Source organism: Aotus nancymaae, unplaced genomic scaffold (assembly GCF_030222135.1).
Source record: "Aotus nancymaae isolate 86718 unplaced genomic scaffold, 86718_ANA_hifiasm-v0.15.2.pri h1tg000044l, whole genome shotgun sequence".
Lineage (NCBI taxonomy): Eukaryota > Metazoa > Chordata > Mammalia > Primates > Aotidae > Aotus > Aotus nancymaae.
Genome location: NW_026988458.1, coordinates 586,110 through 609,859, shown reverse-complemented (window position 1 = coordinate 609,859; position 23,750 = coordinate 586,110). Strand labels below are relative to the sequence as shown.

At 58.8% G+C, this 23,750-nt stretch overlaps 1 protein-coding gene across 1 annotated transcript in view; it reads left to right on the top strand.

The window, feature by feature from the left end:
* TMEM255B (transmembrane protein 255B) overlaps positions 1-23,500 on the top strand; it is a 56,605-nt gene extending 33,105 nt beyond the window's left edge. Inside the window, exons 5-9 of the mRNA XM_064361886.1 lie at positions 8,147-8,227; positions 9,352-9,437; positions 10,737-10,896; positions 12,748-12,891; positions 22,083-23,500. Of these exons, the coding sequence (XP_064217956.1) occupies positions 8,147-8,227; positions 9,352-9,437; positions 10,737-10,896; positions 12,748-12,891; positions 22,083-22,250 (639 nt within the window). The 3' untranslated portion in view covers positions 22,251-23,500. The remainder of the gene's footprint in view (positions 1-8,146; positions 8,228-9,351; positions 9,438-10,736; positions 10,897-12,747; positions 12,892-22,082) is intronic.
* The last annotated feature ends 250 nt before the right edge of the window (positions 23,501-23,750 follow it).

The window sequence follows — 23,750 nt, the reverse complement described above, 5'->3', positions numbered from 1 at the left end:
ACACACAGAGCACCCACCACATGCAACACAGTGCACATAACACATACCACACACTACAAATCACATATAACACAGCACACACACCACACACATCACAAACCACTCAGAACACACACCACACACAACACATACTACACCAGACACCATACACACCACACACACACTTTTCACCTCTAAATGAACTGTTTCTGTGTCCTCCTGAGGCAGGTCCTTGGTGGGCTGTGCCATCTCCACCTCCTCCCTGGCTGGGCTCCTTTTGCCATCTGGGCGGTGGCTCGTCCCTGGGAGCCACCAAATTGCTTGTCGTGAATGTGCAAACCAAACACGTGATTGTTTCTGCCTGTTTTCCCTTAAATCACACTGACAGGCACAGAGTTGGTGTTAAGCCTTTGCCCCAAAGTTTAATTATATGCAGGCAGATGTGGGAGCACACCCACAAAACACGTGTGCACACACATGCACACACACAGGGAGACACACCCACACACCACAGCTCACACAGACACATGCACACACAGGGAGACACACCCACACACCACAGCTCAGGCACACACACACAGGGAGACACACACTCACACATCACAGCTCACACGTACACACGGAGACATGCATATCCACATATCACGGCTCACACACATGCACACAGGGAGACACGCACACCCATGCACCACAGCTCACATGCACACACAGGGAGACACACATCCACACACCACAGCTCACACACACGGGTAGACACATCCACATGCCATGACTCACACACACACACACAGGGAGTCACGCACATCCACACACCACAGCTCACACACATGGGGAGACACGCACATCCACACACCACAGCTCATACATGCACACACACGGAGACGCATACATCCACACACCATGGCTCAGACACACACACACAGAGGCATGCACATCCACACATCACAGCTCACACACACGGGGAGACACGCACATCCACACACCACAGCTCATACATGCACACACACGGAGACGCATACATCCACACACCATGGCTCAGACACACACACACAGAGGCACGCACATCCACACACCACAGCTCACACACATGGAGAGACACATCCACATGTCATGGCTCACACACGCACACACAGGGAGACATGCACATCCACACACCACAGCTCACACACACAGGGAGACACACACATCCACTCACCATGGTTCACACACCCACAGGGAGACACACACATCCACACACCACAGCTCACACACACACACTGGGAGACACGCACATCCACACACCATGGCTCACACACACACTGGGAGACACGCACATCCACACACCATGGCTCTCACACACACACACAGATGCACACCCACACACCATGGCTCACATGCACATATATACACAGGGAGATGTGCACACCCACACACCACAGCTCTCTCACACACACAAACACAGGGAGATGCACACATGTACACACCATGGCTCAGACACACGGGGAGACATCCACACCCACACATCATGGATCTCACACAAACACAGGGAAATGCACACATGCACATACCATGGCTCAGACACACTCACACAGGGAGACACACATTCACACCATGGCTCACACACACATGCACACACATGCCCACATCCACACACCACAGCTCTCTCTCACACACACTCACACACACGTGGAGACATGCACATCCACATACCATGGCTCACACACACAGGGAGACATGCACATCCACACACCACAGCTCTCTCACACACACTCACACACACACAGGGAGACACACACATCCACACACCACAGCTCTCACACATACAGGGAGACATGCACATCCACACACCACGGCTCTCTCTCTCACACACACACAGGGAGATGCACACATCCACACACCATGGCTCAGACACACAGAGGCATGCACATCCACACACCATGGCTCACACACACGCACACACAAACAGGCAGACACCCACATCCACAAACAGCTCACATCCACACACGGAGACAACACACATCCACACACCATGGTTCACACACACACAGAGATGTGCACATCCACACACCATGGCTCTCTCTCTCACACACACACAGGGAGATATGCACATCCACACACCATGGCTCTCACACACACACACATAGGGAGACATGCACATCCACACACCATGGCTCATACACAGGGAGATGCATACATACACCACAGAACACGCATGCACAACACAGGGAGATGCACACATCCACACACCATGGCTCAGACACACACACACAGAGGCATGCACATCCACACACCACAGCTCAAACACACATGCACACACAAACAGGCAGACACCCACATCCACAAACAGCTCACATACACTGGGAGACATGCACATCCACACACCATGGTTCACACACACACAGAAATGCACACATCCACACACCATGGCTCACTTGCTTTCTCACACACATGCAGGGAGACACGCACATCCACATACCATGGTGCACATCCACATACCATGGCTCACATACACAGGGAGATGTGCACATACACCACTGCATGCATACACACAGGGAGATGTGCACATCCATACACCATGGCACGTGCACACACACACAGATGGACATCCACACACCACAGCGTGCACACACATACACAGAGGGAGATGTGCACATCCACACACCATGGCACATGAACACACACACACAGACATGCACATCCATACACCATGGCACGTGCACACACACACAGACACTTATATCCACATACCACAGCACACACATACACAGAGGGAGATGTGCACATCCACACACCATGGCTCACACACACAGGGAGATGCACACATCTACACACTACAGCTCACACACACAGGGAGACATGCACATCCACACACCACGGCTCACACATCCACAAACATCTCACACACAGATGCACACATCCACACACCATGGCACACACACATATCCACAAACATCTGACACACAGATGCACACATCCACACACCATGGCACACACACACACAGCCAGAAACATCTCACACATGCACACATCCACACACCATGGCTCTCACACACATCCACAAACATCTCACACACATGCACACATCCACACACCATGGCTCTCACACACACATCCACAAACATCTCACACACAGATGCACACATCCACACACCATGGCCCTCACACACACATCCACAAACATCTCACACACAGATGCACACATCCACATTACAGGGCACACACACACATCCACAAACATCTCACACAGATGCACACATCCACACACCATGGCTCTCACATCCACAAACATCTCACACACAGATGCACACATCCACACACCATGGCACACACACACATCCACAAACATCTCACACACAGGTGCACACATCCACATACCAGGGCACACACACACATCCACAAACATCTCACACACATGCACACATCCACACACCATGGCTCTCACACACACATCCACAAACATCTCACACACATGCACACATCCACACACCAGGGCACACACACACATCCACAAACATCTCACACAGATGCACACATCCACACACCATGGCTCTCACACATCCACACACACACATCCACAAACATCTCACACAGATGCACACATCCACACACCATGGCTCTCACACACACACATCCACAAACATCTCACACACAGATGCACACATCCACACACCATGGCTCTCACACACACACATCCACAAACATCTCACACACAGATGCACACATCCACACACCATGGCGCACACACACACATCCACAAACATCTCACACACATACACACATACACACACCATGGCTCTCACACACACACATCCACAAACATCTCACACATAGATGCACACATCCACACACCATGGCACACACACACACACACACAGAGGGAGACGTCCATATCCACACACCACGGCACACACACAGAGACACACACATAGGGAGACGTGCACATCCACACACCATGGCTCACACATAGGGAGACGCACACATCCACACGCCATGGTGCGTGCACACACATATGGAGATGTGTACATCCACACACCACGGCTCACATACAGGGAGACACACATATCTACACACCATGACTCACACACACACACACAGGGAGACGTGCACACGCACACACCATGGCTCACACACACACACAGGGAGACATGCACATGCACACACCATGACTCACACACACACACAGGGAGATGTGCACATGCACACACCACGGCTCACACACACACACAGGGAGATGTGCACATGCACACACCACGGCTCACACACACACACACAGGGAGACGTGCACATGCACACACCACGGCTCACACACACACACACAGGGAGACATGCACATGCACACACCACGACTCACACACACACACAGGGAGATGTGCACATGCACACACCACAGCTCACACATACACACACAGGGAGACGTGCACATGCACACACCACGGCTCACACATACACACACAGGGAGACGTGCACATGCACACACCATGGCTCACACACACACAGGGAGATGTGCACATGCACACACCATGGCTCACACACACACACACACAGGGAGACGTGCACATGCACACACCATGACTCACACACACACACACAGGGAGACATGCACATGCACACACCATGGCTCACACACACACACACACAGGGAGACGTGCACATGCACACACCATGGCTCACACACACACACAGGGAGACGTGCACATGCACACACCATGACTCACACACACACACACAGGGAGACGTGCACATGCACACACCATGGCTCACACATACACACACAGGGAGACGTGCACTTGCACACACCATGGCTCACACATACACACACAGGGAGATGTGCACATGCACACACCATGGCTCACACACACACAGGGAGACGTGCACATGCACACACCATGGCTCACACACACACACAGGGAGATGTGCACATGCACACACCATGACTCACACACACACACAGGGAGATGTGCACATGCACACACCACAGCTCACACACACACACACAGGGAGATGTGCACATGCACACACCATGGCTCACACACACACACACAGGGAGACGTGCACATGCACACACCATGGCTCACACACACACACACAGGGAGACGTGCACATGCACACACCATGGCTCACACACACACACAGGGAGACGTGCACATGCACACACCATGACTCACACACACACACACAGGGAGACGTGCACATGCACACACCATGGCTCACACATACACACACAGGGAGACGTGCACATGCACACACCATGGCTCACACATACACACACAGGGAGATGTGCACATGCACACACCATGGCTCACACACACACACACAGGGAGACATGCACATGCACACACCATGGCTCACACACACACACAGGGAGACGTGCACATGCACACACCATGACTCACACAGACACACAGGGAGATGTGCACATGCACACACCACAGCTCACACACACACACACAGGGAGATGTGCACATGCACACACCACAGCTCACACACACACACACAGGGAGATGTGCACATGCACACACCATGGCTCACACATACACACACAGGGAGACGTGCACATGCATACACCATGGCTCACACACACACACAGGGAGACGTGCACATGCACACACCATGACTCACACACACACACAGGGAGATGTGCACATGCACACACCACAGCTCACACACACACACACAGGGAGATGTGCACATGCACACACCACGGCTCACACACACATAGGGAGAGACACACATCCACACACCACGGCTCACATGCTCACACATGGGGAGATGCACACATTCACACACCACGGCTCACGCACACACATACCACACGTACTGCCACAGAGGTGCGAAACGGGAGTTTTCTCACTGGGCAGCTGGGTTACTGGCTATTCCGTGGCTTCCAGAGGGCTGTTTCCACTGCGTTCCTGGCGCCTGTAGCCATGGCCCCACTGAGAACCACGAACCAGTCTCCGTCCATAGTCGAGGGCATCCCCAGCTCTGGATATCTGCCCTGTGGGGTTGGGGCGCACTGCCCTCCCTCCAGGAAGGAGCCTCTGCCCCATGGGCTACTCGTTGTTACCTGTGGCCTTGTGTCCATCCCCCCAGGGGAAGATAAACACCCAGAGACAGAGACCTGGGTCCTCCACTGCTGAGTCAGCTGAATGCGCCCGACCACAGTAGTACTTCACAAATGGGGCCCGAAGGACGGATGAGTGACTCTTCTTATCACTTGTTGCAGTGTTACTAGTAGTTTCTAATACTTTTCTTAGATCAAAACTAGGAGTGCTTTGAGAAATACGCTTATACAGTAATAAAACTAAACATGGGCAATGAGACCCTGGCTTATGTACGGGTGATGCTCTTTTGTGGCATTCTATGGTTTCGGTGCTTCCTGCTGTCCTGTACCATAACAATTACCAGCACTGTGCAACGGTCAGCTTATGGGCTTGTCTGCCTCACTAGTCTATAAATCCTTTAAGGGCAAGCACTGTGTCTCATTATGCCCCCTCACGCTGTCTGCTCCATGAGCATTGCAGGTGGTTGGACGGGTTGATAGTTGGATAGGGCCATAGATGGGTGTATGACTGAATGGTTGGATGGATGGATGATGGATGGATGGATGGATGACGGACGGATGGATGACAGATGGATGGATGACAGATAGATGGATGGATGGAAGGATGGATAATGGATGATGATGGACAGATGGGGAGATGTGAATGGATGCATGGATAGAAGGGTAGATGATGGAAGGATGAATGATGGATGGAAGGGTGTATGATAGATAGATGGGATGATGGATAGATGGATATAAGGATGGATAATGGATGGATAGATAGATGGATGTATGGAAGGATGGATAATGGATACATGATGGATAGAAGATGGATGGGTGGATGTGGATGGATAGAAGGATAGATTATGGATGATGATGGTTGGATGGGTAGATGTGGATGGATGGATAGAAAGAAGGGTAGATGATAGAAGGATGGATGATGGATAGATAATGCATGGATGGATAGAAGAATAGATAGTGGATGGATGAAGGATGGATGGAAGATGGATGGTGAATATGGGTGCAGTTCTGTGATGAGGGCATAGGTCTGTGATGAGGGCATAGGTCTGTGATGAGGGCATAGGTCTGTGATGGTGCTGTCTGAGTGATTTGTGCTTGCCATGTGTGGATGGATGACAGACAGAAGGATGGATGGATGGATGGATGTAGATGAGTGGAAGGATGGAAGAATGAATAATGGATGGATGATGGGTGGATGGGTAGAAGGATGGATGACAGAAGAATGGGTGGTGGATGGATGTGGATAAATGGAAAGATGGATGGATGGATGTGGATGGATAGAAAGATGGATGATGAATGGATAGATAGAAAGATGGGTAATGATAGATCGTTGATAGGTGGATGGATGGAAGAATGAACAACAGGTGGATATGGATGAATGGAAGGATGGATGATGGGTGCATGATGGATGGATGCATAGAAGGATGGATGACAGATGGATGATGGATGGATGTGGGTGAATGGAAGGATGGATGATGGAGGCTTGATGGATGGATGGATAGAAGGATGGATGACAGATGGATGATGGATGGATGTGGGTGAATGGAAGGATGGATGATGGAGGCATGATAGATGGATAGATAGAAGGATGGATGACAGATGGATGATGGATGGACGTGGGTGAATGGAAGGATGGATGATGGAGGCATGATGGATAGATAGATGTGGAAGATGGAAGGCAGAATGGGTGGATGCATAGGTGATTAATTGGATGGAGGGACGTTTGGGTGGATGGCTGGATGGGTGCGTTTATTAGTCTGAAATCCTTCTTGCTGACTTCCTAGTAGAAGAGACAATGTTTTCTTTTAGGACAAGATGTGGTGTAGGGTGATAGGGATGCCCCTCAAAAGGCCAAGCACCTGTCTCCCCATCTCAGCTCAGCCTGCGTGGCCCAAGGTACCCTCCCGTGGGGCTTTCTGCTGTCTGGCCTCCTGGATGCGGCAGCCCAGCTGCTCTGCAGGGAGCGTGGAGTCTCTGGTCTTGTGTGCTGTATCTGGGAGGCTGAAGTCAGTGTTGGCCCTGCTCCTTGAGGCCCTGATCCTGAGACCCACAGGCCTGAAATTGCCTCTGGACTCTCCCGCCTGGAGAGACCCATTTCATTCCATCTGTGTTCATGTGTTTCTCCAGGAACCAAGGCCCCTCGTCACGGGAAGATGCCAGTTTTACTCCAGTGGGGTCGGGTACTTGTACGATGTCTACCAGACAGAGGTGAGCGGGAGCACTGAGCTGCACGCGGGTTATGCTCAGCTAAGCCCGCCGACCCCGTGTGGTCTTCCCTGCGCCTCGGCATGGTCTGATAGTTCCTGCATGTCCCTGCTGTGGCTGGCGAGCCGCCGATGGCCCTGTATGTTTTGGGGCCTTGACACTTTGATGTGCTGTATTTCACTCTCGGCCAGAGCTCTGGACTTGCCTCTTTAAATCACAACAGTCTCAGAGTTCATGTGTCCAGTTCTGTGTGGCTCTCCCAATTAGCACTTTTTTCTAACTTAATTATTGCAATAAGAAGCAAATACATTTACAGTGTCTTAGAAACGTCTGGATTTCCCTGAGCCACCGACAGGTGTGGTGTGACCTTGTTTCTCCTTGCAGGTGAGTGAGATTTGAGGAGTAATGGCCCACGGGCAGCCGCCGCCTTCACCCCACCTCCGAGGGCAAAGCTCTGTGACAGTGCTGTGTGTCTCACGCCCGCCCTGTGTAGATTTCCGACTCTAACTAAATGTGTTCTCTCATCCTGAGCATGGCTGTCAGAGGAGGCGGAGGAGCTGGAGGCCCTCTCGGTGGCCAGCACCTGCCGGCTTGTCTGGGATTCTCCAGCAGCCGCTGGGAGCGTTCTCTGTGTGTGTGTGTGTGTTGGGAGGACGGGGTGGGGGGCCGTCCTGTGGCCAGGGCTTTCACGGTTGTCACTAGGAGGTGGCAGGTGTCTCTTCTGAGGCTGCCATTACTCGAGCCTGGAAGGAGGGTGCCCTGGGATGGGACGTGTCCTGCCATGCTCCAGCTCTCAGGCTTCTGTGCACCCCACCCGAGGGCCTCCTGGGCTCTGTCTTTCCTCCCACGCACGCTGATGTTTCCCTCTGCTCCTGGGATCATGAAGAAGCGAGGCCTCTCCTCTGAGCCCCATTTATCCAGCCTCTGGGACCACCCTGCACCCCGAGTCCTCCTGCAGGAAGGGTCCTGGCCCCTAAGTCCTGACAGTCAGGGGAAAGTCAGGAGGAGCAGCTGCTTGGCCGGGCCCGAGTGGCAACTCCCAGCTCCCACGAGGGAGCCCTGCCCTTGGTGGGGTGGATGAGGTGGTGGGCACCAGGGTGTAAGCTGACAAGGCCTCTCTGCCCCAGGTCACCTGTCACTCCCTGAATGGCAAGTGCCAGCTGAAGGTGAGGAGCAACACGTGCTACTGCTGTGACCTGTACACCTGCGGGAGGTGAGGGGTGCCGCGGACCCGCGTGTCTGCCTGCAGGGCCAGACCCCACGCAGTGCCTGCAGGGTGAGACCCCCACACGGTGCCTGCAGGGCGAGACCCACACACGGTGCCTGCAGGGGTGAGACCCCCACACACAGTGACTGCAGGGGTGAGGCCCCCATGTGGTGCCTGCAGGGATGAGACCCCCACACACAGTGACTGCAGGGGTGAGACCCCCACACACAGTGACTGCAGGGGTGAGACCCCCATGTGGTGCCTGCAGGGATGAGACCCCCACACACGGTGCCTGCAGGGCGAGACCCCACATGGTGCCTGCAGGGTGAGACCCCCACACGCAGTGCCTGCAGGGATGAGACCCCCACACACGGTGACTGCAGGGGTGAGATCCCCACACACAGTGACTGCAGGGGTGAGACCCACACACACAGTGACTGCAGGGGTGAGACCCCCACACACGGTGCCTGCATGGGTGATACCCCCACACACAGTGACTGCAGGGGTGAGACCCCCACATGGTGCCTGCAGGGGTGAGACCCCCACACACGGTGCCTGCAGGGATGAGACCCCCACACACAGTGACTGCAGGGGTGAGATCCCCACGTGGTACCTGCAGGGGTGAGATCCCCACTCGGTGGCTGCAGGGGTGAGATCCCCACGTGGTACCTGCAGGGACAAGACCCCCACACGGTGGCTGTAGGGGCGAGACCCCCTGTGTGGCACCTGCAGGGGTGAGACCCCAGCTTCCCCTCCCAACATCACCCCCACACCCCTGCACCCACATCGTCTCCTTTGCTCCTAGATGTTTATGTGAGGAAAGGAAATTGTGTACCTTTCACAGATAAGAAGACAGAGGCTGTGGAGGTAGAGCTGCCCTAGAGGACACAGCCCGTGTGTTGGGCAAGAGTTTAAACCTGGCCCGGCCTCTGGGCCCCATCTCAGGACAGGGGCCCGTGACCCTGACAGCCTTCCATCCTGCTGTGAAGACAGAGGTGGCTCAGCTGGGGCCCAGACACCCGTGGTTTCGTGTGGGCCATCGAGCAGAGGATGGGCTACCGGCCTGGTTGCCGCTCTTCGCCCACTGTGGGCCGCAGGTGGGGGCCTCACGGGCCAATCCCATCACACGTAGGTGTGTCCCCCAGAGCAGTGCAGGGACAGGCGTTCGCTGGGCTCCAGCCCTGACTTCCTCCCCGGGCCCTGCAGGGCTCAGTCGAGAGGTCACTGGACCACAAGTATAACTTGCGGTGGTCACTTGCTCACGTGGTGACGCTGTGGGGACACTCTGGTGCCTTCTCTGTGCAGCGCGGAGCCCTCACCCGCCTACTACGAGTTCGTCGGCGTCCGCAGCTGCCAGGACGTCCTGCACCTGTACCGCCTGCTCTGGGCCTCTGCGGTTCTGAACGTCTTGGGCCTGTTCCTGGGCATCATCACCGCCGCCGTCCTGGGGGCTTTCAAGGACATGGTGAGGCATCTTGGTGTGACCCCTGCTGCTCGCCGGGGGCCGGGGCTCTGGGCCCGTCTCCCAGGGTGGGCTGGGGGGGCTCTGGGCCCGTCTCCCAGGGTGGGCTGGGGGGGCTCTGGGCCCGTCTCCCAGGGTGGGCTGGGGGGGCTCTGGGCCCGTCTCCCAGGGTGGGCTGGGGGGGCTCTGGGCCCGTCTCCCAGGATGGGCTGGGGGGGCTCTGGGCCTGTCTCCCAGGGTGGGCTGGGGGGGCTCTGGGCCCGTCTCCCAGGGTGGGCTGTGGGGGCTCTGGGCCCGTCTCCCAGGATGGGCTGTGGGGGCTCTGGGCCCGTCTCCCAGGGTGGGCTGGGGGGGCTCTGGGCCCGTCTCCCAGGGTGGGCTGTGGGGGCTCTGGGCCCGTCTCCCAGGATGGGCTGTGGGGGCTCTGGGCCCGTCTCCCAGGGTGGGCTGGGGGGGCTCTGGGCCCGTCTCCCAGGGTGGGCTGGGGGGTCCCTGGCCCTCACCTTACAGATGGGCCACTGAGGCCCATGTGTCTGCCAGCGGAGCAGGGTGTCAGGGCGACAGTGGGTGCATACCAACTCACCACGGGGCCATCCTGTCCCACAAGAATCACCTGATTTAATCCTTGCCTCCCCGCTGAGGTGGGCACAAGCTGTCCCCAAGAAACAAAATTTAGCTCCCAAGAGGGAGGCCCAGCCCTCCTGCCCTAAATTCCTGTCTAGCAGCCGCCTGGGGCTTCAGACAGGCAGGTCCAGGGTGGGGCTGGGGCCAGTGTCTTCACAAACCCTAGAGGGGAGACCCACACAGCCTGGGCAGAAGAAGGGAGGGACAGGGCCCCTCACAGGACCTGGGCTGGACCCGTCCTGGAGAGGATGGCCCTCGCCCGGGAAACCATGGGGAAGTCGCTGGCCTGGGCCCACCGTCCTCTTCCTTCTCCCTCCTCTGCCCTCTCCTGGCACCCATTTCAAATTAGATGTCCTTGTGGTGTCCTGCCAGCAAATCCCACCCCCTGAGCCTGCAGAGAAGCTGCGAAGGGGGCAGCCAGGCATGAGGGAGCCCGAGGCCCCAGAACATGCAAACAGCAGGCCAGGAATGAGGGGCACCCCCTCTTGCACCCACGCAAGGAGCCCGGGCAGCACCAGGCAGACGAAGGTCCTGCAGGCCAGACCCTGCCCAGCGAGGCAGCAGACACACTCCTGGGCAGCCTCTCCACGCCCCAGCCATCCCAGAGACTGTCCGTTACTAAAAAGTAACTCAGCCTGGAGCCCTCCTGCGACCTGCTCCTCAGCATCTCCTTTCCTCAACACTTTCCTGCTTCCAGACAAAACTGGCGAAGCTGAGAGTGACCCTGGCATCCTGAGGTCCAGCCCTCTGGCTCCTGCCCCAGTGACCCCCCAAGCCTCGCCTTGGGCCCCAGATTCCTGCACACCAACACAAGACAGGCGCCCTCCCAGGGGTCCTTGCTGTGCAGTGACAGCGGCCAGCACTTGTTGGGGAGTGGCAGTCTGGGGTCGGGAAGGGTCTGCTGGGGTCACTCAGTCTCCTGGCAAAGGCTCCTGCCCGACGGCTCGGCCTCTCCTCTCACTGGCTGTCCTAGGAGGAACCGCAGCCAGATTGTAGACAGGACACAGAAATGCACGTCTGGTGCAGGCACACGCTCGCCTCCCACGCCGGGGTGCCCAGGCTGGAGCTGACCCTGCCTGAGCGTAACTCAGCCTGAGTGTAAACGCACGCCGGGACGGGGTCAGCTCCAGCCTGAGAGTCGGGGGTCAGGGGTGCTGGGCTTTCTAGGAAGGCTGCACAGCCCCTCCGTCCATGCGGGGTGCATGCTGACCACCAGTCTCTCTGCGGCAGGTGCCTCTGTGCCAGATGGCCTATGGCCCAGGCGTCCCTCCACAGACCCTCTACAACCCTGCCCAGCAGATTCTGGCCTTCGCAGGCTTCCGCCCGACGCCTGAGCCCGTCCCGACCTGCTCACCCTACCCTCTCCCCCTTCAGGTAGGGCCAGCGTCACCTGCCTGGCGGCGGGCAGTCGGGGGGATGGGACGGGGCTGCGGTCGGACAGGACGAGGCCCTGCAGCTGCCTCACCCTCTGGTTTAGGGGATGGTGGGGGGGGGGCGGTGACAACCCTGCCGCTGGGGCATCAGCCCACCACAGGGATGGCTGGGGACTGTGCCAGGTGGCCCCGGGGAACCGCCACCATGCTCTGCTGGCACCCGGCTCTTCTGACCCTGCAACTGGCCTGCGTAGGCCTGGGCAGCTCCCCGCTGTAGAGGTGGAGGCTCTGGCATCTGCCTGCTGGTGGGTGTCCCGTGGGCACAAACAGGTTATTTAGGGGGAGCCATGTGGATTTGCCAAAATCCAACCCCATTTTACCTGCACACATGCAGACTTCATAGGGTTGGTGAGCGGGACAGCGGCCTCTGCCTGTGGAGGGGAGGAGGGTGAGCGGGACAGTGGCCTCTGCCTGTGAGGAGGAGGAGGGTGAGCGGGACAGCGGCCTCTGCCTGTGGAGGGGAGGGTGAGTGGGACAGCGGCCTCTGCCTGTGGGGAGGAGGGTGAGTGGGACAGCGGCCTCTGCCTGTGGGGAGGAGGGTGAGCGGGACAGCGGCCTCTGCCCGTGGGGAGGAGGGTGAGCGGGACAGCGGCCTCTGCCCGTGGGGAGGAGGGTGAGTGGGACAGCGGCCTCTGCCTGTGGGGAGGAGGGTGAGTGGGACAGCGGGCTCTGCCTGTGGAGGGGAGGAGGGTGAGCAGGACAGTGGCCTCTGCCTGTGGGGAGGAGGGTGAGCGGGACAGTGGCCTCTGCCCGTGGGGAGGAGGGTGAGCGGGACAGCGGCCTCTGCCCGTGGGGAGGAGGGTGAGTGGGACAGCGGCCTCTGCCTGTGGGGAGGAGGGTGAGCGGGACAGTGGCCTCTGCCCGTGGGGAGGAGGGTGAGCGGGACAGCAGCCTCTGCCCGTGGGGAGGAGGGTGAGTGGGACAGCGGCCTCTGCCTGTGGGGAGGAGGGTGAGTGGGACAGCGGGCTCTGCCTGTGGAGGGGAGGAGGGTGAGCAGGACAGTGGCCTCTGCCTGTGGGGAGGAGGGTGAGCGGGACAGCGGCCTCTGCCCGTGGGGAGGAGGGTGAGTGGGACAGCGGCCTCTGCCTGTGGGGAGGAGGGTGAGTGGGACAGCGGGCTCTGCCTGTGGAGGGGAGGAGGGTGAGCAGGACAGTGGCCTCTGCCTGTGGGGAGGAGGGTGAGCGGGACAGTGGCCTCTGCCCGTGGGGAGGAGGGTGAGTGGGACAGCAGCCTCTGCCTGTGGGGAGGAGGGTGAGTGGGACAGCGGGCTCTGCCTGTGGGGAGGAGGGTGAGTGGGACAGCGGCCTCTGCCTGTGTAGGGGAGGAGGGTGAGCAGGACAGCGGCCTCTGCCCGTTGGGGGGAGGGTGAGCGGGACAGCGGCCTCTGCCTGCCTGTCCCATTTCCACTGCTGGCCACAACCGCCTTCTGTGTCAGGAAGCTCTGTTCCGTGTCCACGGGTGAGAGACCCTGACAATCCAGCGTCACTACAATGACTTCGCCGAGTTTCTTACCTAGGTGCTGCCGCCATTCAGGGCTGGGCACCGCTGTGCTGGGCACCCGGGTTGATGGCGGTGCCGGGAGGCCCTGCCCTCTGCCTGCAGCATGCAGGAGCCTCCAGGTGCGACAACTCAACTGTGTCCCCCAGGAGACTCGGGACCTGTCTGGGGGACACAGTTGCGAACCCCTGGTCCTGACACACCTGGCTTCCTTTCTGGGTGGGAGGTGCCGCCCCCACCATATGCCCGGCTGACTGGCAGGTCCTTTCGCGTGCGTTCCCGGCAGCAGCGTCTGCACAGAGATCGTGTCTGGCCCAGCCCGAGGAAGCTGCAGATTAAAGCGCGCACCATGATGTGTTTCTGTGCGGGGCAGGGCAGGGTGACTGTGAGGGTCATGACTTTGGAAGTCACACGTGATACAGGTCTTCAGACATTCCGCAAGGATTCCTGTTCCTGACACGTGACGTTGAAGGAAGACGCCGTCCTTAGAGTGACATCCGGGGGTGGCCTGTGCAGAACCCCCATCATGTCCAGGACGCAGAGGGCTCAGGTTTGAGTGGGGCCCAAGAGCCGTGACCTTCTCCGCTAACCCTGGGGACCTGCACCAGGGTGGGAGCGCGACCTGGCACGCATGGAGCTGGGGCTGCTGGGCCTGCTGGGGGTGATCACCTTCAGTCCTGCCTGGGACACAGCAGCTGGTGGGCTCAGTGGGGACAACCAGGGCCCCCGCCTGACGCCATCTCCCTGTGGTGGAAACCCTTCCCTCCAGGCCTGTTTCCTCTCTCACTTTGAATATAAAGCTGGGGCCCTGCCCTGGGAACGCAAGTCCCTTGGGGGAGGTCTGTCCTGGAAGCATCTTCCATTTGTGTCACACAGGAAGATGTCCCAGTGTCAGCAGATGGTGGGAGCTTTCGCCAGTGACCCCCGTGGGCAGGCAAATATGGGTGGTGCCACAGGCAGCTTCCTCCTCCCCCCAAGCCTCCTGCCCCTGCCCCTGCCCTAGCAGGAGGAGGCCCACAGGGGCAGGAGGAGGAGGTCCCCAGGGGCAGGAGGAGGAGGTCCCCAGGGACAGGAGGAGGAGGCCCACAGGGGCAGGAGGAGGAGGTCCCCAGGGGCAGGAGGAGGAGGTCCCCAGGGGCAGGAGGAGGAGGCCCCCAGGAGGAGGAGGTCCCCAGGGGCAGGAGGAGGAGGCCCCCAGGGGCAGGAGGAGGAGGTCCCCAGGAGGAGGAGGTCCCCAGGGGCAGGAGGAGGAGGCCCCCAGGAGGGGGAGGTCCCCAGGGGCAGGAGGAGGAGGCCCGCAGAGGCAGGGGTGTCTCCAAGGATGCTGGGCCTGCAGGTGCTCCCTGAGTGGCTCTGCACAGACATGGACTTGGAATCACATGAATGCCAGGAACTTGCAGCCCAGAGCACAGCCTGCGTGGCCTGGCCTGTCTTCCAATCTCAGCCTCAGCCACAGCCCCTCGGGGCCCCAGAGGACAGAGAATGCGTGGTTCCCCCAGTCCCTTCCTCTCGTCTGGCTCCAGGGCTGGTTTGGGCTGTCTGAAGCTCTGGCTGTGCGGGGCCCAGCTTCTCCAAGTTTGCATCCTGACATGGGACCTCCCAACCATCTTCCCTGCACAGCTGGCTTTGTGGGGAGAGGGGGCGGTGACTCCCTCAGGCAGGTGCCTCCTCCCTGCCCCTGAGCCCCACAAAGGTGCAAGATGTGGGGGTGGTCCTCCCTGTCACAAGTGGGCTTACGGGATGTGGGGGGCAGACTTCCCCATTACACACAGGCTTATGGGATGTGGGGGATGGTCCTTCCCATCACATGCAGGCTTAAGGGATGTGGGGACAGTCCTCCCCGTCACACATGGGCTCACGGGATATGGGGTGATCTTTCCCATCACACGTGGGCTTACGGGATGTGGGGGATGCTCCTTCCCATCACCCATGGTCTTACGCAATGTAAGGGCTTATGGGATGTGGGGAACGGTCCTCCAATCACATGCAGGCTTATGGGATGCGGGGACGGTCCTCCCCATCACATGTCGGCTCACGGGATGTGTGGGATGGTCCTCCCCATCACATGTGGGTTTACAGGATGTAGGAGATGGTCCTCCCTGTCACACGTGGGCTTATGGGATGTGGGGATGATCCTCCCCATCACATGTGGGTTTACAGGATGTAGGAGATGGTCCTCCCTGTCACACGTGGGCTTATGGGATGTGGGGATGATCCTCCCCATCACATGTGGGCTCACGGGATGTGTGGGACGGTCCTCCCTGTCATACGTGGGTTTATGGGATGTGTGGGATGGTCCTCCCTGTCATACGTGGGCTTATGGGATGTGGAAGATGGTCCTCCCATCACATGGGTTTATGGGATGTAGGGGAGGGTCCTCCCATCACACATGGGTTTACGGGATGTGGGAGATGGTCCTCCCGTCACATGGGTTTATGGGATGTGGGAGATGGTTCTCCCATCACACGGGTTTACGGGATGTGGGAGATGGTCCTCCCATCACACAGGTTTACGGGATATGGGAGATGGTCCTCCCATCACACATGGGTTTACGGGATGTGGGAGATGGTCCTCCCATCACACGGGTTTACGGGATGTGGGAGATGGTCCTCCCATCACACGGGTTTACGGCATGTGGGAGATGGTCCTCCCATCACACGGGTTTACGGGATATGGGAGATGGTTCTCCCATCACACATGGGTTTACGGGATGTGGGAGATGGTCCTCCCATCACACATGGGTTTACGGGATGTGGGAGATGGTCCTCCCATCACACATGGGTTTACGGGATATGGGAGATGGTCCTCCCATCACACATGGGTTTACGGGATGTGGGAGATGGTCCTCCCATCACACATGGGTTTACGGGATATGGGAGATGGTCCTCCCATCACACATGGGTTTACGGGATGTGGGAGATGGTCCTCCCATCACACATGGGTTTACGGGATGTAGGGGATGGTCCTCCCTGTCGCACTACACAAAAGGTGGATGTTCTCCTCGTCCTCTGGGGAGGCCTGGGGCCCCCCGTGGTGCAGCCAGCCTTTGTGCCAGCGTGTGTGGGAGCATAATATACACATGCTGATAATCAGATTTTGGAGATCACAAATCAGATGAGGCTCATGTGCTCCTCAGAAGAGCAACAGAGGAGGGGCTCTGCTTCCACAGAGATGGAATATTTAGGGTGTTCTGTGGAAGCCATTAGCCGTAGAAAATACTCCCACATAAGAGACAGTGGCGGGTGGGGAACAGGGACTTGAAGGTTGTTTCGAGCAGTTAGTAAAAAGGACAATTAAAGAGATCACCTTCCTTGCACCCTGCAGCTTGCCAGGATGAAGTGCAGGGAGGACGTGGCATCACAGCAGAGGATGATTCCTGTTCCATTACTAAGAAACGTGCCGTTCCTTCCCCTCTGAGGTTACTCGTGGGCAGAGCCTGTCCCTAGGGGTCCCTGTCCATTCAGTGGTTAACCCCGTGGTCCTGGGGTTTACTCTGTGGTTCCTAGAGGGTTACTCCGTGGATTCTGGTGATTACTCCATGGTCCTGGTGGTTTACTCCATGGATTCTGGGGGATTACTCCGTGGTTCCTGGGGGATTACTCTGTGGATTCTGGGGGATTACTCTGGTTTCTCGGGGTTTTCTCCGTGGTTCCTGGGGGGTTACTCCATAGTTCCTGGGGGGTTACTCCGTGGTTCCTGGGGGATTACTCCGTGGTTCCTGGGGGGTTACTCCGTGGTTCCTGGGGGTTTACTCCGTGGTTCCTGGGGGATTACTCCGTGGTTCCTGGGGGATTATTCTGGTTCCTGGGGGGTTACTCCGTGGTTCCTGGGGGATTACTCCGTGGTTCCTGGGGGGTTACTCCGTGGTTCCTGGGGGTTTACTCCGTGGTTCCTGGGGGATTACTCCGTGGTTCCTGGGGGATTATTCTGGTTCCTGGGGGTTTACTCCGTGGTTCCTGGGGGTTTACTCCGTGGTTCCTGGGGGATTACTCTGTGGTTCCTGTGGGATTACTCCATGGTTCCTGGGGGATTACTCTGGTTCCTGGGGGTTTACTCCGTGGTTCCTGGGGGTTTACTCTGTGGTTCCTGGGGGATTACTCCGTGGTTCCTGGGGATTACTCCGTGGTTCCTGGGGGATTACTCTGTGGTTCCTGGGGGGTTACTCTGTGGTTCCTGGGGGGTTACTCCGTGGTTCCTGGGGGTTTACTCCGTGGTTCCTGGGGGATTACTCTGGTTCCTGGGGATTACTCCGTGGTTCCTGGGGGATTACTCCGTGGTTCCTGGGGGATTATTCTGGTTCCTGGGGGTTTACTCCGTGGTTCCTGGGGGTTTACTCCGTGGTTCCTGGGGGATTACTCCGTGGTTCCTGGGGGATTACTCCGTGGTTCCTGGGGGATTACTCCGTGGTTCCTGGGGGTTTACTCCGTGGTTCCTGGGGGATTACTCCGTGGTTCCTGGGGGATTACTCCGTGGTTCCTGGGGGTTTACTCCGTGGTTCCTGGGGGTTTACTCCGTGGTTCCTGGGGGTTTACTCCGTGGTTCCTGGGGGATTACTCCGTGGTTCCTGGGGGATTACTCTGGTTCCTGGGGATTACTCCGTGGTTCCTGGGGGTTTACTCCGTGGTTCCTGGGGGATTACTCCGTGGTTCCTGGGGGATTACTCTGGTTCCTGGGGTTTTACTCCGTAGTTCCTGGGGGTTTACTCCGTGGTTCCTGGGGGATTACTCCGTGGTTCCTGGGGGATTACTCTGGTTCCTGGGGGTTTACTCCGTGGTTCCTGGGGGATTACTCCGTGGTTCCTGGGGGATTACTCCGTGGTTCCTGGGGGATTACTCTGGTTCCTGGGGGTTTACTCTGTGGTTCCTGGGGCATTACTCCGTGAATTCTGGGGCATTACTCTGGTTCCTGGGGGGTTACTCCGTGGTTCTTGGGGGATTACTCCATGGATTCTGGGGATTTACTGCATGGGTTCTGGGGGGTTACTCTGGTTCCTGGGGGTTTACTCCGTGGGTTCCTGGGGTTTGCCCTGTGGTCCTGGGGTTTACCTCTCGGTTTCCTTGACTGCTCATCTGCTATGAAGAACAGAGTGAACACTATGGAGGAGGAAATTGGGAGCTCCCAGCCGACTTGATATTCCCTGGTGTCTCACTGGTCGCCTGTGGCCGGAAACCTGTGTAGTTTCCGGGTTGGAAGAGATGAGGTTGGCAGGCATCCCTGAGCCACTGGGTCCCACGATCCTGGCTGTCAGCCTCAGCATTACAGTCCCTCTGAGCAAGGGCTCCATTCTCAGCCTTACCTACACCCGTGTAGAAATTCTCCTCTGAGGATCCAGAGGTCTTGCTGGCTCCCAGGGTGTCTGCAGTGCAGGGCTTTCTAGGGAGAGGCTTCTCATGGAACCCTGCACACTGGGGCTCAGACAGGCAGCTGGATTCCTGGGGGACGCTGCACGCCGGGGCTCAGACAGGCAGCTGGATTCCCGGGGGACCCTGCATGCCGGGGCTCAGGCAGGCAGCTGGATTTCTGGGGGGGCCTGCACACCAGGGCTCAGGCAGGCAGCTGGATTCCCAGGGGACGCTGCACGCCGGGGCTCAGACAGGCAGCTGGATTCCCGGGGGACCCAGCACGCCGGGGCTCAGGCAGGCAGCTGGATTTCTGGGGGGGCCTGCACACCGGGGCTCAGGCAGGCAGCTGGATTCCCGGGGGACCCTGCACACTGGGGCTCAGACAGGCAGCTGGATTCCCGGGGGACCCTGCACGCCGGGGCTCAGGCAGGCAGCTGGATTTCTGGGGGGGCCTGCACACCAGGGCTCAGGCAGGCAGCTGGATTCCTGGGGGACGCTGCACGCCGGGGCTCAGACAGGCAGCTGGATTCCCGGGGGACCCTGCACACCAGGGCTCAGGCAGGCAGCTGGATTCCTGGGGGACCCTGCACGCCGGGGCTCAGACAGGCAGCTGGGTTCCCGGGGGACCCTGCACGCCGGGGCTCAGGCAGGCAGCTGGATTTCTGGGGGGGCCTGCACACCAGGGCTCAGACAGGCAGCTGGGTTCCCGGGGGACCCTGCATGCCGGGGCTCAGGCAGGCAGCTGGATTTCTGGGGGGGCCTGCATACCAGGGCTCAGACAGGCAGCTGGGTTCCCGGGGGACCCTGCACGCCGGGGCTCAGGCAGGCAGCTGGGTTCCCGGGGGACGCTGCACACTGGGGCTCAGGCAGGCAGCTGGATTCTCAGCTTCTCAGGATCCTCTGAGCCGGTGCAAGGTGAGCACACTGCACGTCTGGTAGCTTGGAGTTTAAAAAACTCTGCCTGTGTTATTTCTTAGAGTGTGTTTTATTTATTCAAAATTTGATTTCAAGAGTTTTTTTGCCCCTAGAATTTAAGGGGGAAAAGATAAAAGAATTAAGATGTGTGTTGGCAGATGGAGGAACACTGGAATTTGTTGATTTCAAATCTGTGCCGTTCTTCACATTGTGGTCTCAGCAGTACTTGAGTGGGGCTGTGTATGTTCGTAAGGGCTCACCAGGGAAGCAGAGCCACCGGAGAATGTAGGGCCCTCTCTGTGAAGAGAGCTCGATCGGTCGATTCTGAATGCCTGGCTGGTGACTGTGCGGCTGCAGGTGCACGACCACAGGGAGGGGACTGAGACTGGGGAGGGTGATACCGCCCAGGAGTCCGCAGGCCACTGGGCAGAGTCCATGCCTCCTGGGGACTGCAGCCACTTGCCTTAAGGCCTTCCGTGGAGACGAGGGGCTGTACACATAGTCGACTGAGGACATGTCAGTCACACCTGAAGGCGCCTCCACAGCAACACCCAGACTCGTGTCTGAGCCCCTGGGTCAGCCACGGTGACACCGAACCAGCCACACACTGCTGGACGCGGGGGTTCGCATGCAGGCCTTTCCTAAATACGAAGTGTCGGGTGAGACCAGCGGCCCTGGGCCTGTTGGCCCCTGACCATTTTGGAGTGAGACCAGAGGCTCCCTGGCTGTGAGGAAGTGGGATGTGCTGTGGGCGCAGCCTTCCTGGGGTGTCCACCCCCTGTGCAGCTGTGGAAGCCAAGGTTGTGCCAGTGAGGCCCCAGCCACCCTCTCCTGTTGTGCCAGGGCCAGAGCTGCTCTTCCCAGTGGCTCTGGGTCTGCAAGGGGTCCCGTGGGAGAGGGTCTGGGTCCACAGGGGCCCGTGGGAGAGGCTCTGGGTCCGCAGGGGGCCCATGGGAGAGGGTCTGGGTCCACAGGGGCCCGTGGGAGAGGCTCTGGGTCCGCAGGGGGCCCATGGGAGAGGGTCTGGGTCCACAGGGGTCCCGTGGGAGTGGCCCTGGGTCCGCAGGGGCCCCGTGGGAGAGGCCCTGGGTCCGCAGGGGCCCCGTGGGAGAGGCCCTGGGTCCGCAGGGGTCCCGTGGGAGTGGTTCTGGGTCCGCAGGGGCCCCGTGGGAGTGGCCCTGGGTCCGCAGGGGCCCCGTGGGAGAGGCCCTGGGTCCGCAGGGGTCCCGTGGGAGTGGCTCTGGGTCCGCAGGGGCCCCGTGGGAGAGGCTCTGGGTCTGCAGGGGCCTGGGGGTGTGGCCCTGGCATCGTCTGGCTTCCTTGCGCTCCAGTGCGGGGCTCTCACCTGCTAACCTGGGACCCTCTCTGTTTATTGCAGCCCTGCAGCAGCTTCCCAGCTACGCCCTCCTCCGCCCTGGCCTCATCTGAGGACCTGCAGACTCCCTCTCTGAGCAGCTCCGGCTCTGGGCTTCCCAGCCAGGCCCCACCCCGCTATGCACCAGCCTGTTCTCTCCCGGGAGAGAAGCCACCCCCCTACGCACCCTGACACAGAAGTGTGGAGTGAAAACTAATTTTGTTTAAAAAAAAAAAAAAAAAAAAAAAAAAGCAGCCTCTAGCAATCCCGCTATTCAGCTAACCTCCTAGAGAACCCAGGAGAACATTCCAGAAGTCTGGAATGAAGTCCGTGCCTTCCTTCCCTCCCTGAGCACATTGGCGAGGGGGCCGCCGCCGGGTGGGGAGCAGGTCCCTGCAGACCCGGGCTGGTGCTGCCTCGGCGTGGGCTCTCCTCACACCACACGGCACTGAACGACCCCACCTGGCGTCCTCGTTGGCAGCCCCTGTTCTGGTGTTTTCTCTTCCCTTAATTAGCCATTATTGTTGTCTGCAGCAGGGCGAGGCCCCGTGCCTCCCTGCGTGTGGGTTCCTGTTTGCAGGCGTGTTGTGTTACACGTGTAGTTCACGTGTGCGTCTGTGTCCCGGAGAAGGGCAGGGCAGGGCAGGGCAGGGCAGCCCACCTGCCCCTCGTGCTATGCTCCTGACGTACGCTGCGGAGGGAAGGATGCTTCGGCTCCTACACCCAGCGCTGTGTCTAACCGCCTGCAAGTTGCCAGAATCTGGGGGCCTGGGTGTCTCCCGGCCCCGGACGCAAATCCGCCCTGGCCGCTGGTGTGAGGGTCTCCCCTGAGCTGTCTCCCAGCTACGGCACCTGGGCTTCTGCTGTCCTTCCACAGCTGCTCCTCATGGCACCGCGTCTCAGGACCGCTGGCCGCTGGGAAGGTGGGGGCGGTGTTTCGGGGTCCTTCGGCTCAGGGTCTGAGGGTGCAGCACTCCCCGTGGAAACCAGCTTAGCTTCTGCGGGCCCAGCATGCACCCTGCCAGACACACCTGGGGAGACAGGTGAGTGCGCCTGGGAAGCGGCAGGTCCCGGGGGTCACAGGCCTGCGCCCCAGTGACGAGAGTTCAGGATGCGCCATCCAGAAGTAGCCGAAGTCTTGAAAAGCAGCGGATAGGGAGGGGCTTTCTCTGAACTCTAAAGTCAGATCCTTCACAATGAACCATGGGCTCCCCTGGCAGGTGGGGAGGCGAGAGGTGACCCCACCGCTCCCCAGACACGTCACAAGCCATCGAGTCTCCGTCTCCACTCTGCGGGGCCACTCCTGGTTCCCCAGCCACTCCCTCTCCCCTCAGAAGCCAAGCTGGCACCCCGGGTCTCACCCCTCTCAGAGCCTCATGTCCCTCCCTGCAAAGCCCCCCATAGCCCCACCCCGTGCCTGCAATAAAGACGTGCCGCTCTTCTCCCGAGTGAGTCTGAGGTCTCCAGCTTATTTCACGGGACAGCGCCCGCCTGGAGGTGCAGCAAGCCTTTCCTTCCCTGCCCAGTCCTGGATCTGGGAGAAAAAGATAAGGTTGAGGGGCCACGCTCCTGCAGACACAGCCTCCTGCCCGCTCCGTTGGCCGGGAGCCTCCCTCTGCCCCACGGAGGGGCTCATCCTGTGTCTAGTGCTCCCGGGAACAAGAAACCGCAGTGCACGTCCACACACCGATG